The sequence below is a fragment of the Temnothorax nylanderi genome, unplaced genomic scaffold (assembly GCF_030848795.1).
Source record: "Temnothorax nylanderi isolate EJ_2023f unplaced genomic scaffold, tnyl_v1.0 TNYL_tig0891_pilon, whole genome shotgun sequence".
In the NCBI taxonomy this organism is placed as follows: Eukaryota; Metazoa; Arthropoda; class Insecta; order Hymenoptera; family Formicidae; genus Temnothorax; species Temnothorax nylanderi.
In genome coordinates, this window is record NW_027249953.1 from 36,944 (window position 1) to 51,197 (window position 14,254).

Genomic DNA, 14,254 nt, shown 5'->3' on the forward strand with positions numbered 1-14,254 from the left:
AAGCATGAAATATTTAAAATTGTTGTCGTTTCTTGAGCTTTATATGCACACAATATGCAGTATTTCATTGAACATTCATGTGTTCATTATGTCACTATTTTGTAAACGTTTATAGATTTCATAACATGTCTGCATTGTGAGCAACATATGAGCCCGCATCTGTGTCTATTTTTGCCATCATGTTTTTAATAAACGTGAGTACAATATGTACTCAGAACGAACACATTTTGCTATCTGGGATGTTTCACATATTACTTTGAATGAAGTCTGTGCAAAAGGTTACAGGATGCCGTTTTGGGGTAGCATGACAGACGAAAGTGATAGTGATGGTAGTACTGTCAATACAGTTTCGGACACGTCGCGATATTATATTGTAGTTGCTATAATGCATAATAAAGTATTGTAATCAAGGTAGCCACCTCCGTATGTTCGTTCGCCCGGAGAGCGATCTATAATGAGTTGATATCAAAGCATTGTTTCATTCTTACAATGTTTTAATATGCACATGTTTAGTAGAATATTATTTGTGTATAAGAGTATATACAGGGTCAGGCAATAGCTTTCCATTCTCGGCGGAAAGCTGCCTTCAGCCCATCAATGGTCTTGCATTTTTTGGTGCATATATATATATATATATATCTTGGCTTCCAAAATTCCCCATACAGACTAGTCCATCGGGTTTATATCTCAGGAGTACGGTGGTAACAAGTCGGATGAAATAAAATGCGGAACATTTTCAACGCCGTCATTAAAGCTAAAGGTGGCCACATCGAGCAATAGCTTTAAATCAGGAAAATATATTCATTTCTCAATTATATTTTGCTTCTTGAAGACCAAAATATATATTCCTTTAAAAGTTGCAGTGTTTTGATTTAGTAAAACTTCGAGTGCCTCACCCTGTATATTAATTTCGATATTACATTTTAGGAGAACGGCAATTTAACATTTGTGCGCATTTTAAATGTTTTTTTATGTATACATATATTAGAATATATATATATATATATATATATATATATATATATATATATATATATTATGCAGTATGTATTATATGTTTAGACAGAGCAGACAACATTATTTTATTCTTGTGCATTGTGATGAATGAATTGTAATACTTGTACTCTCGTCAAAGTCAGAAGTACAATACTCTGTTGCGCTGGAATTGTTATCCTCATTAAAACTTTAATATTTCTAAGTTCAATTATGTAATAAATGATATTTGTAACACGCACACACCTGTTTCTTAGTAAATATTCCTTACGTTATAAATTACATATACGACAAAATTATATCACCATTTTTCCTTTATATTTTACAATATATATTTAGTGAGAAATGACCCATCGAATAGACGTCTAATTGACGTCGATTGACATCAATTAGACGTCTATTCGATGGGTCATTTCTCACTGGGTACCTCACAATATAATGTTATATTTTATTATATTTCAAACTGTAACACGTTAGTTTGTAATAATATTATAAATGTAATATATAATGAGCAGATGTAATATATATATTCAGCAGATCTGTCTGCAAATTGACGGCAGATCTGTCGAACCTGAGGTCCGTATTTCACAGTCGTGATTTCACCTGAGAATCAACTTGATCTATATGTAAGCTTCAGCCGGTTTTCACATTGAGCATGCTACATGCGACGTGCATCTTCAATTAGTTGAGGTGAGAAGCAATGACACTGCTTCTCACTTCAACTATAATTGAAACTACACGTCGCATATAGCATGTTACCTCAGTGTAAAAACTGGCTGAAGCTTACATATATATATATAGATCAAGTTGATTCTCAGGTGAAATCACGACTGTGAAATACGGACCTCAGGTTCGACAGATCTGCCGTCAATTTGCAGACAGATCTGCTGAATATTTCGCGTCAGTCTGCCGTCGCTTCTGTAGACAGATCTGCTGGGTATTTGGCGCCAATCTGCCGTCGCTTCTGCAGACAGATCTGCTGAATATTTGGCACCAATCTGCCGTCATTTCTGCAGACAGATCTGCTGGGTATTTGGCGCCAATCTGCCGTCGCTTCTGCAGACAGATCTGCTGAATATTTGGCACCAATCTGCCGTCATTTCTGCAGACAGATCTGCTGAATATTTGGCGCAAATCTGTTGTCGGTGTACGGTTGACAAACCTGCTTTCAGTTTGTTGCGTCAATCTGTCGTCGCACTGCTAGTGACAGATCTGCTCTGATGTTGCACCCTATTTGACGTCATGATCTGATTGCAACTTTTGCTTGCAATTTGGGCGCACTCGAGGACACAGTAGGTCCTGGATTTGGCAGCCTGATTTGGCAGGAATTTGTTGCCCGGTTGTCGACAATTTGCAAGCAAATGGTTAGCTGGGTGTGTAACGTAAAAAAAAGGACTTAGTCACTTGTGAAAAAGCCGAGACCGTATGTTTCCTGTGGTAATCACATTACATTTATTGCTGTTATTTTTTTACAAAAAGTGTTAAAATTTAAAAGTACTTTATATATGTACCTCTATTTTTGTACGGTGTACAAAATGTTTTTCACAACACCTCCACGGAAAAATGTTCGACTTCCATCCCTGTAGAGAGAGGCGAAAGTGGCCAATTTCACGCCAGGGCTTACTTTCCGCCCGCTATACCGGGTGAAAAGTATAAATTTTCTTCCCTAGGGAGGAAAGTAAGCCCTGGCGTGAAATTGGCCACTCTCGCTCCTTTCTACAGGCATGGAAGTCGAACATTTCCGTAAAGGTGTTGTGAAAAATATCGTGTGCACCTCGGGTCGAAAGCTTTTTCAGACTCGTGTAATATGTATTTTTATTTTTACTGATTGTATTTTTTTTTAAATTAGAGGTACTTTGTTTAAAAACTATATTCTTTTAATAAATAAAGATTTAATATGCAATGTACAATATACTTATTTTTTCATGTACATACATCGTGGACAGAAATATTGTTTCTCTTTTGTGATAAATTTCGGAATGTGTTTATTTAATTTTACAATTTATTTTCCAATGGAAGAATTCTTTTATTAAACAAGACGAATGCACATTCCGAAATTTATCACAAAAGAGAAACAATATTTCTGTCCACGATTGTACGATTATCCCCTTTCCGGTTAAACCATAATTTCATTGTATATAAAATATCCATACGATATCCATACGATATCGCGAGTGTATAATTAATATTTTGCGATATTTTTCGATCTGCCTTGGATATCCTGTGGACCGTCATCTAAGATGTCTGCAAGATCTAAATAGCCGGACACTTGTGCATCCACTGGATATCCACCGGATATCTGAGACCATTTTGGGATGTCCTACGGTTATTGAGATATCCCAAAATGATGTCTGTAGGACGTCCCTCAGATAAAGTGTGCTGTGTGGGATATTTAGATGCACTGTATAATAAATCACGTCTTATTGTTAGAGTTCTAAAAATTTTACCATCTTTATGTTACATAATTTATTAGGGGAACGGGGGGGTAGCCCCGTCTTCAAGTATACCGTGTAGCTATGGACATTGTTTAAACATTCTGCATATGTCGAGATACTATCGCTTATAGCTACAGGCTTATAGCCTGTGTATATTTATTTATTTCAGTATAAAATAATTTGTAAAACGTTTATATTAATTCTGACTGCAGACGAACCTTCGGGAACACTAGCGCCTTCTTCTTTAAACACGAATAACTAAAAATCTATATTTCGGCTAGGTACATGGTTTATAAATAATTAATTACAATTATCTGGATGACTCACAAACCTTTTTAATCACACTTCATAACTCTTCATACGAAATACAAACGATTCGATATAAAAACTTTGTTTAATTTATCTATTCCGGCTAAGTGCATGGTGAAAAAATGATTAATTAATTACAATTAACTGAATGACTCACAAACCTTTTTAATTGCACTTCAAAAGTCTTCATACGAAATACAAACGATTTCATATGTAGATTCTTTTACCGGACATTCATTTCCGGTCAAATACATACGAATCAATGAAACTGCTGCTTTTCTGTAAAGCCTTGTGTACACGATACTAGAAATCGGTCCGAGTTTCGGTTTAAGCCAATCAACTTGCAGCTCTTACAGAAAAGCAGCAGTTTCATTGGCTTAAACCGAAACTCGGACCGATTTCTAGTATCGTGTACACAAGACTTATGAGCTGCAAGTTGATTGGCTTAAACCGAAACTTGGACCGATTTCTAGTATCGTGTACACAAGGCTTTAAGAGCCACCGCACAATACTCTCGTATGGTCACGTAGCGTAACGTAACGTGAGTCAACGCACAAGAAACGTATCGGTAAAGCCTTGTGTACACGATACTAGAAATCGGTCCGAGTTTCGGTTTAAGCCAATCAACTTGCAGCTCTTACAGAAAAGCAGCAGTTTCATTGGCTTAAACCGAAACTCGGACCGATTTCTAGTATCGTGTACACAAGGCTTAAAGCCCGTGTCACACTACGCATTGCGGACGCGGATTGGATTCGGATTGCGAACTGCGAATTGTTGATTAGCCAATTAGATGGAAGTAGCCAAATATTCAGATTGCGAATCGCAGAATAGATGATCCTCTGCGGACGCGAATCGGATTCGGATTGCAAACTGCGAATTGTTGATTATCAGTAGACCAATAACAGTACTCTCCACTGCCGGGTACAACCGAGGGGAAGCGGGGGGGGACGCGCGCCCGCGGGGGGAACGCCATAAGAGATGGGCGAGGGGGGCGAGGGGGGAGCATGGGGTGGGGATGGGCGAGGGGGGGTGAAGGGTGGACAGGTGCAAGGGGTAACAGGGGGGGTGAGGGGGACAGGTGTGCGGGGGGGAATTTCCCCTGTAACTGGACAAACATTCCCCTGGAACTGGACAAAGGTGTATCGCCGTCCAATCAGATCCAGGGGGGGTGAGGGGGACAGGTGTGCGGGGGAATTTCCCCTGTAACCGGACAAACATTCCCCTGGAACTGGACAAAGGTGTATCGCCGTCCAATCAGATCGCGGGACGAAGACTCGAGGCGGTCCAATCAGAAGCGAGTACGCACCGCAGTGTTGCCACCTTGCGGTAACCTGAAAGACGTAAATTCCCTAGGCGGGTGATGGGGAATTTCGCGCCGCAGGGTTGCCACCGGGGGTGGGGGGGATCGTCGTTCCCGGACGCTCCGAGAGGGCGCTCGGATCGGCGTTATCGACCGCGTTATCGACCGCGAGCGGAAATCCGCCCCGATTCGCGCGTCATCGCGAATAATGTTATCATCGCGCGCGTTCGAACACGTCCAAACTCGTTGCAACTTGTTCAAGGTCGCTCTTCTCGACCTCCCCGCGCGGTGGGATTGGTGAGCGCGCGAAAACACGTTTGAACGTGTTCAAGGCCGTTCTTTTCGCGGGTCCCGATAACCGTTCTTTGTTCTTGTTCGTCTCGGGTCGAAAGTAGTTTCGATCCTTCCCTACGCATCGTAGATGACGCAATCGCGGCGATCGTGGAGTAAGCGGAGTCGGGGGACCTAGGGAGCGCGGGATCGTATCGAGATAGATACGGAAAAGAAAGAGAGAGAACACATATATGAGATATCCGCGTACGAGCGGTAGTTTTTTATTTTGAAAAATAAAATATGTATTTACATACGTCGATACTCGTTTACATTGTTTCTGTGTGTATATATAAATATGTAAACGTGTGTCGTGACGTTCAGGATTTGAAACAAAGCGCGGTAATCTCACAGTCGACGATCTTGTTAGGATCGAAAAACTCGCTTTTCAGTATCGCAGTCTTGGCCGAAGTTCCCGTCTTAATCGCGTTGGCGGCTATCTCCTGATAGCGCGAATACTTCGCGTCGACTTCCTCGATGACCGCGCTCAGCGCCGAGACGATGCGATCGACGCAAAATTGGAAATCGTACAGCGAGAGCAGGGTGGGGAGCGACATTGCCAGACGAGCCGCGTTGGGTAGTTCCATACGCAAGATCGACAGGTTGTTGATCAATCCGAATCGCAGCGTCAGATCTCCGATCGATATCGGCGAGGGGGGGCGGGTTCCATCGACGAGGTTGGATCGCAGACACGCCAATATGTCGTGTTTGCGCTCGAGTAGTCCTTTCCACATATCGAGCGTCAGAGAGATCTCCTTGCCTTGCTTATCTCCCAGGGCGATATCCACGTACGAAGGTGCGGGTATACCGTACCACGGTGACTTAACCGTGACACCGATGGCCAAGTATTTGTAGCCAGTCGTCGTCAGCGGATAACGGGTCGCCAGGATGCGCACCGCAGGCGCGACGACGGGGTTGCGAACGTCGTTGGAGGGGTGAGAGCTGGAACGCGACTCCCGATGATGATGCTGATGATGATCATCCGTCGAGTCGATCCTTCGTCTTTTGCCGTTGTCGTTCACCTCCGAATCCGTCTCGCGAGGGGAAAGATCCCTCAGCGCGGGTCGATCGGCCAACGTCGAGAACATTTCGCACGCGCGTTGCAGTATCGTTCGTTTCTGATTTCTGTTTCGACGCGTCGTATTCAGCTGACGAGGCGATACTGATGCTTTGGCGGGAACACATCGGTATAAGTAGAAAAGTTCTTACTTATATCGCGCGATGTGCGATATAAGTAAGAACTGTGCGGTGTGGTGCGGTGTGGTGCGGGGATTTGCGCAGTCCTCTACTTCCTTCGACGGACACGGCGATCGTAAAGCTGAACGCCGCCGCCGCCGTCGTCGTCGTCGTCCGAATCGCTCGCCGGTGACGTTAAATCGCCGACGCGTACGATTCGATCGAGAAGATCGCGCAACTGCTGCAACAGTTCGGTCTTAGGGCAGACGATATTCAGCATCCGTAGATCGAATTTACCGGCGGCCGTGACGGTTTTCGTAAATTCGTTGAATCTGTAGAACTGCGTCCGAGTGGTGAAGTACAGATTGCCGTCGACGTATCGGAAGATCGACGTCACGCCGGTCGGTATTCCGGGAAACGTCGCCTCGAGAGGCGTACGTCTGACGACTTTCTTCGTACATTCGTCTATCTCGCCCACCGAGTTACCGTTGTACATCACGAAGGAACGGCCTCTATGGGTGTTTACCGCTCCGTTGAGTTTCGCATCTGCGGGAAATCCGAGTTCTCGCAAGGTCTTCGGCCAATTCGGCCTCAGAGAAAATTCCGGATATTGAACCATGTATACCAAATTATCTACGAACACCATGAGATCACCGGATGGAGACTGATAGGCGGCAGCTATGCGCGTGTAATTGTCGTGAAGAAAGCTCATGTGATTCGACAGGGCTAACGGTCCATTGTACGTCCTGCCGTCCAGATCGATCGACCAAACGTAACGCCCGTACGAAATGTACATTCGATTTTCCAAAATCAATATCGCGTTTACGCGACCAAGGGCGCACAGGTCCGGCGATGGTTGCGGCGGCCGTGACCGCGGTGGCGGCGGTGGCGGCGGCGGCGGCGGCGGCGTCTGTGAGGGCGCGTTCGTCCGTTTTTCACCGTACAAACGTTGAATGTCGAGAATGTCGAATCTGTCGAGCTTAACCGGATACTGCTTGTCGGGCGAGTACGCGAACATCACCGAGGTCTTGCGCTCATTGTGCCCCAATCCGAGAGAGTGACCGATCTCGTGCGTCAGCGTGAAATGCAGGGAAAACGTATTCGGGGAATTTTTACCGACGTGAATATGCCACGGCTCGTCACCGTCGACGTGCACCTCGGAGACGAATCCCGCTTCGTTCGTCGGGAGATACGCGTGGGCCAGCACGTTACCGGGACCGTCGAATTTGGCCGAGCAATTTGGGCCGTTTACGTTGATATTCGTGTTACCGTGACGTCGGGTTCGCCAAGATATTATAATGTCAGGATTCGTTTCGGAGCGTTCGAACGTCAACGCCGAATGTTGCGACCACAGGTCGAACGCGGCCCGCGCGGTATTCAGCTCCTCTTTGGCGGCTACGTAAAAATCCCACGTCAGGTGAGTCCTCGGCCATTTCGATAGACTCGCCGCCGTTCCGTGCTTCAAGATATCTTGGAAACCACATCGCGGTTTACGCATAAATTGCAGCGTTTCGTCGTCGAGCGTTCCATCGCCGGGCAGACCGTAGTATCGTTGAAATTCCTCGATGGCGTTACGAAGAACGTCGTTTCGTCTCTGAGCCGGAAACGCGTCCACATCTTCGGTCAGATATCCGTATTTCCGCAGGTAATCGATCGTATGTGCGTAATTCTCATCCGTGGGATTGACGCACCTCGCGGCGATAAAACACGCGGTTAACGCGATTACGCGCGAGAGCCACATCGTCGAGGGCGAGAGAGAGCGAGAGAAACGGCGGAACTGCGATAACGGCGTTTCGCGATATGAGCGCGATCGCGACGCGCGGCTCACGCGGTGACGCTCGTTGCCGATAGCGCGGACAGGTGGCGGCGGGGTCTCGCGGTGGAAAAAATGCGTCGATTCCGGCGGATGAGTCCGTTTTGATAAAAAAAATTGCATTTTTTCCTCTGTGCAAAGTTTCTAAAAATAGTTTTTTTTATTGCACAATATCCTGCTTTTTATGGACGATGACGATGCGTCGCGATACGAGCGACTTACATGGGCATGCTCGCTACCGATAGCGCGGACAGGTGGTGGCGGGGGTCTCGGGGTGGAAGAAATGCGTCGACGATTCCGGCGGATGAGTCGGTTTGATTAGAAAAATGCATCTCTTCCTGTGTGCAAAAGGTCAATTTTTTACATAGTTTTAATTACATACGCAATATCCTTTATGATTGCACATCCCTTCTTTGATTCCGCATCCTTCTTCGATAGCGTATCCTCGATGTATATAAGGACTCGAGGCTAGACTCGGGTGTAGTTCGTTCACAGTTTTTCGAGCTAGTGACGTGAAATATTCCTAAGAACACGTAATGGACAAATATCCAAACTGAAAGGAGTGTGCGAATTGGCGCAAATCCAGGCAACGTCCGTAGCTAGGGCTACGGACGACTTACACGAGGCGGTGCTGCAGCTGCAGCATCGCCTTAGAAATATCGTCGATGGAGCGCCGCCCTGTCTGCAAGTCACGATCCGCGTCGACGAGGACGCACGGATGTTCGATCGAATGTGAGTATGCAAATGTAAAATTATAATGTCATCATATATTCATTTATATATTTATTTGTTTATTTATAAATTCACTTATATATTCAGTTATATATTTATTTATAAATTCACTTATATATATTCATTTATATATAATTATTAATAATATGTATTTTTTGTGAAGAGGACTCATCGGAGCGGTGTTAAAAAAATCCAGGAACCACATGCGTTTGTACGCTGCGAGGATTCGCAGCATGTATCGGGACGCGGCGCGACTCGATTCATCGACGAAGCGTCCCGATACGTGCTGCGACGGCAACGCTGACAACGACAACGAAGACAACAACGACGACGACGACGACGACGAGGAGGATGAGAGCGGTCGCGGCAATATTGATATCAACTTGATTGACGTCGACTTCGAGGACGACGTCGTCGAGGGCTGGCCCTCCGTTTCTAACAAGATATAATATGTAAAAAAATAAAAAATAGTAAATAAGTAGTATATAATATAACATAATATAACATAATATAATATAACATAATATACTATAATATAACATAATATAATATAACATAATATACTATAATATAATAATATAACATAATATAATATAATATAATATAATATAAAGGGGTTAGCTCTCTTCATAATAAATTGGATAAAATTATATTGTTATGTATATAATTATATCAAACAATAAAGATTTTAATGTCATTTATATTATTATAGATAGAAAAAGATTATGTTACAACACCATATGTCAAATATCCTTTCTTTGGTTTCTTCTACTCCTATTTTATATTTCTTTTTAATTCGGTTGAATAAAGCAAACTTTATACGCAATCAAAGATTCATATACGAATTTAGAAATAAGTAGTATATAATATACAAGAATAAATATAATATTGGATGAATATAATATTAAATAAAGATAAATACGTGTGAACAGCAACGAGATTAGACGCTCCCGCCGCCGATATCGCGCTTCCGCTCGACGCTCCCGACTCCGCGCTCATTGACAGTTTCGCGCGCTCGGCGTTATCGTTGCCGTTCTTCTTCTTCGGAGTTCGACGCTCTCGATCGCTTACGCATCACGCTCGTCGCTATCGCGCTCGGCGTTATCGAGTACGATTATACGTATGGTGTATGTATGCGAATAATGAATAACTTTCCTCGTTGATTTTACATCAGTTTTTTATTGAATAAAATACAGATAGATAGATTTTTTTATTGAATAAAATATAGATAGATCTTTTTGTTAATGATTACAATATATACATATATAGACGGATGGATACACATTTATATTTGATCCGTGGAGTCGATGCTGGAGAGACACTCGCGTCGCTCGTTCCACCAGTCGCGCAACTTCATCACGTTCTCCATCGCGCAGCACCGTTGATGGCGTCCGCAGCGAAACGTGCGATCGGCGCGAAGAAACTCCAGCCGATCGATGTCTTCGTACTCGGCGTCGATGGTCTCGATCGTCGCGTCGACGTCGCCGAGAATCTCCTCCAGCCACCTCTTCTTCTCGAGGCCTTTCACGTATATTCGCGCGCCGGGCGTCTCTTCTTCCTCGCCCAGGTCGTCGCACACCGCGCGTCGAATAATCGACCTGGCTAGACGATAGTCCACGTCCCCGTCTTTCCAACGGAGACCGTGATGGTTCGCCATCAGCCAGTTGGCCCTTGCTTTTTCGGCGTTCGTGAGCAGGTCCCACTTCATCGGCGCGCGAAACACGTGATGCGCGAGTTCGCGCGTCTCGCTTCGGAGCACGGCTACCTCCTTCGCGACGAATCTGTCGCTCACCACGAATCCCTGCAGGTCGACGAAGATCGTCGTCGCCGCTGCGGCCATCGAGTCGGTGCGCGTCGAACAATTCACGCTCAAACTGCTCGTTCTTAACGGGATCTGAGGAACGATCGAAGGATCCCCGTCTTTATATATATCTCCCGTTTCCGGGGTGTGGTATCCTACAATCGCCATTTCCGCTAGATGATTTTGCGCACCACATTGGTCAGCGGACCGTACTCGATGACGCGATCGTGAACGATGAGACAAAAGGCGGTGGTCTTCGGCGGAACGTTTTCCTTGCATTCGAATTCGATGCGCACGTCCACGGTGGCGCTCTTCACCGCTTCGTTCTGGCGGGAACAATCGATCACCACGAGCGGCGCTACTCGCGCGAAGTCGCGCGGGGAAAAGAGCGCGTCGTCGCGACTGTCCCCGTAGTACGCTCCTCGAAATTTCGCGTACATCTCGTACAGCACGGCGAACTTGTCGCTTTCGAAATCCGCGTTCACGTCGTCGTAGGGATAGAATTCCGAGTTGAGATACAATTTCACGTTGGCGAGCGCGCAATGATCGAACCTCGAGGAGTCCTCCGTGAATTCGTTTCGCCGTCCGGTCTGCAGCGCGAATATGACGTATCGCGGCTTCTCCAACTGCGGCGCGGCTTTCACGGCCCACGAATGCTTGGTCGTGCTCTGCAGCAGAGGAAATTCGTACAGGTCCCAAGAGCGAAAGCCCACGCTCAGAAATCGTCCGCTCTCCAACGTTCGCAAAAGCGACAATTTAGTGACGTCGTTTAACGCCACGTGCGGCATACGCCATTGCACCTTCAGTAGCGTAATTTTAGGATCCTTGGTGGGATCTCTCGGCACGGTTTTTTTCGGATCTACGACGCAGTTGACGTCGTTCCGAGCGCGTATCAGGATAAGTTCGTGTCGCGCGTTTATCACCACGCGTCTGTAGTCCTCGCAGAAACCCAAAAGAATATTCAAAGGTACGCAAAAGTTGAATTGATGGGACGCGTCGTTCAGATTCGATTCGTTCGTCGGATAACTCCATCCGGCGTTCTGCAGTCTCCTGGCTCGTTCGGCGGTCAGCGACGCGTAGTTCTTTATCGTGCTGGTTATGCCGACGTTTCTACACCGGTCGATCTCCACGCCGTCGAGTTCGTATCGAATCTCGTCGAACATAAACGCCACGCAGTTGTTGACCAATTTCGCGTATTGCCTTTGAGCATCCGTCGCTTCCGACGTCGTCGCGCTCGCGCCGTCGTCATAGAGTCGTCCCTCGACGTACAGAAAACTGTCGCACGGCAGCGTATACAGATCCTGTTGCTGTATGGGTATTCGTATCTCGTCGTTGTGCCCGAAAGTCGTGTTCACGTACGGGTTATACGTGTGAGTCTCGATTCCGACGATGCGCTCGTCGAAGATCGGCTCACCGCCGATACTCAGGATGTCGGCCATGGTCTTTCCTTTCGAAGTAGAAACGACGCGTTTCTCACGGCGAGACCCAGCGATCGTAGGAACCTAACGTTGGCGTTGCTGAGAACGGCTCTCTTTCCTCCTCGACCGCCACCACCGCCACCTCTTCTCTTCCTTACGCTTTCGATTACGTCGTAGAACGGACTAGCTCGCTCGTTCGTACAATCCGCGCTCGATCCGTTCAGAACGAGCATCCCTCTCGCTCTCTCTCTTCACGTCGCGGAGATACGCGCGCACACACACACACACTAACTGCGGCGACGACGTACGTGCAGTCTAATCGTTATCTCCTCGCCGCGAAAGTCGATCAATCGATCGTTCTGATCCACGATTCGCACCGTGATATCGGTGACGTTTCGCGCGACGATCGGGAGGTAAATGATCTGCGTCGGAGTCTCCGACAGTTTATATCCCGGTGGAACTTTCGGCGCGAATTCGTGTATCGCGTGCACCGAGCGTCCGTTGCTGTACGCTCCCGTGGTGATGCTGCATTCGATGCGAATTATGTTCACGCTCATGACGTCAACGGGGCCGTCGGAAACGTACCATTTGTTCGGTTTTAGGATACGATCGCGCGAGAAACCCAAAAGAGAACCGATGTTGTTCGGTTTTGTAAAATTCACTCTGTAGACGCACTTTATCTCGCTCCTCATGGTATTCTCGTTGGCGCGAAGAGCGAGTACCGTTCTATCGCCGCCGTCATCGTCGTCGTTCTTGCCGTCGTTGTCCCCGTATATGCCATAACCGTCGTCGTCGTCGTCTTCGTCCCCGTATATGCGATAAGCGTCGTCGTTATCGTCGTCGTCGTCCTTCTCCGTTCGTTTATTTTCTTTTACCCGTCCAGCGCCATCGGCCTGCAGTTGTTCTCTCTTCTCTTTCTCTTTCTCTCTCTCGCGGGCGCGACGTTCGCGATGAAGAAGAGCGGCGCGCAAATATCTGCTCACAGCTCGCAGCTCGTACGACCCTTCCGGAACGACGATCTTCCGGTCGTCCTCGCCGAAGTAGAATCGATTGTTCGCCGGCGTAACGTTCGGTATCGAATTGTACGTCTCAAAAGTCGCCAAACCCAGCTCGTACTCGCCGTCGCTCAGATCCAAAGCGGGAAAGTGACTCGCCGTGAGAACGCTGCTGGTTCCGGTTAACGTGAGCGTCAGCGACATCGCGAGAGAACGTCGATCGTTCGCCACCGCTCCCCCAATCGATCTCGCGAAGAAATCGCAGGCACAGCTGTCCGCAGATTCTCTGCTCGAACGTCTGGAACGCGCGACGATTGTACGTCACGATCGCGCTCTCGCCGCCACCGCCGAGATATCGCGCGAGATCCCTCGGCGGACGGAGATTTCCGAACGCGTCGAAGTAGATCGCCGCGTTCCCTTTCTTCGCGTAAGCGACCCAATGCGTGCCCGGACCCGCCGCGTCGTCGAGATTCACGATGCCGCACTCCGCGTGTCGCACCCTCGTCGGCAGAGCGTCGCGCATGAACACCCCACGGAAGAACGGTATGCGTAGGCGACGCGCCGATCGATCGAGCTGCTCGTTCGTCGTGACGCCGTACGGCGGCAGATCCGACGTCGCCGCTAGCGTCGCCTTCTTCCGCGAAATTTTTTTTTTTTCGGCGATTCTCCTCGCGCACCCTCCGCGCTTCTTATACGGCGTGAGGTACAGCCCGCGACCCTCCATCGCGCGATTGTGTCGCTGCAGTTCCTCGAGTTCCCGTCGCGCCGCTTTGCCGGCGCTCACCGCCTTGGCCACGCCGGCCGCGCCACCGATCAAGGAACCGAGCGCACCCAACATCGGTAGAAAAGGCAAGAAGCCGCCGCGTTTCGCCGTCGGAAGTATCCTCCGCCTCTTCCTCCTCGTCTTCGCGTTTCTCCCCGTTCCTTTCCTCTTTCTTCCTTTTTTCCTTTC

General features: G+C 47.3%; 2 protein-coding genes across 2 annotated transcripts; both read right to left on the bottom strand.

Moving 5' to 3' along the window:
• Nucleotides 1–6,652: 6,652 nt before the first annotated feature.
• LOC139785816 (stromelysin-1-like) lies at nucleotides 6,653–8,284 on the bottom strand. The gene has a single exon (XM_071724988.1). It carries the CDS (start codon nucleotides 8,282–8,284, stop codon nucleotides 6,653–6,655), a length of 1,632 nt encoding a protein of 543 aa, XP_071581089.1.
• Nucleotides 8,285–11,062: 2,778 nt separating this feature from the next.
• LOC139785817 (uncharacterized) lies at nucleotides 11,063–12,328 on the bottom strand. The gene has a single exon (XM_071724989.1). It carries the CDS (start codon nucleotides 12,326–12,328, stop codon nucleotides 11,063–11,065), a length of 1,266 nt encoding a protein of 421 aa, XP_071581090.1.
• Nucleotides 12,329–14,254: the final 1,926 nt, after the last annotated feature.

Bases quoted from the DNA above. Each gene is read 5' to 3' on its own strand.
- LOC139785817 (XM_071724989.1), bottom strand. From the start codon at position 12,328: ATGGCCGACATCCTGAGTATCGGCGGTGAGCCGATCTTCGACGAGCGC.
- LOC139785816 (XM_071724988.1), bottom strand. From the start codon at position 8,284: ATGTGGCTCTCGCGCGTAATCGCGTTAACCGCGTGTTTTATCGCCGCG.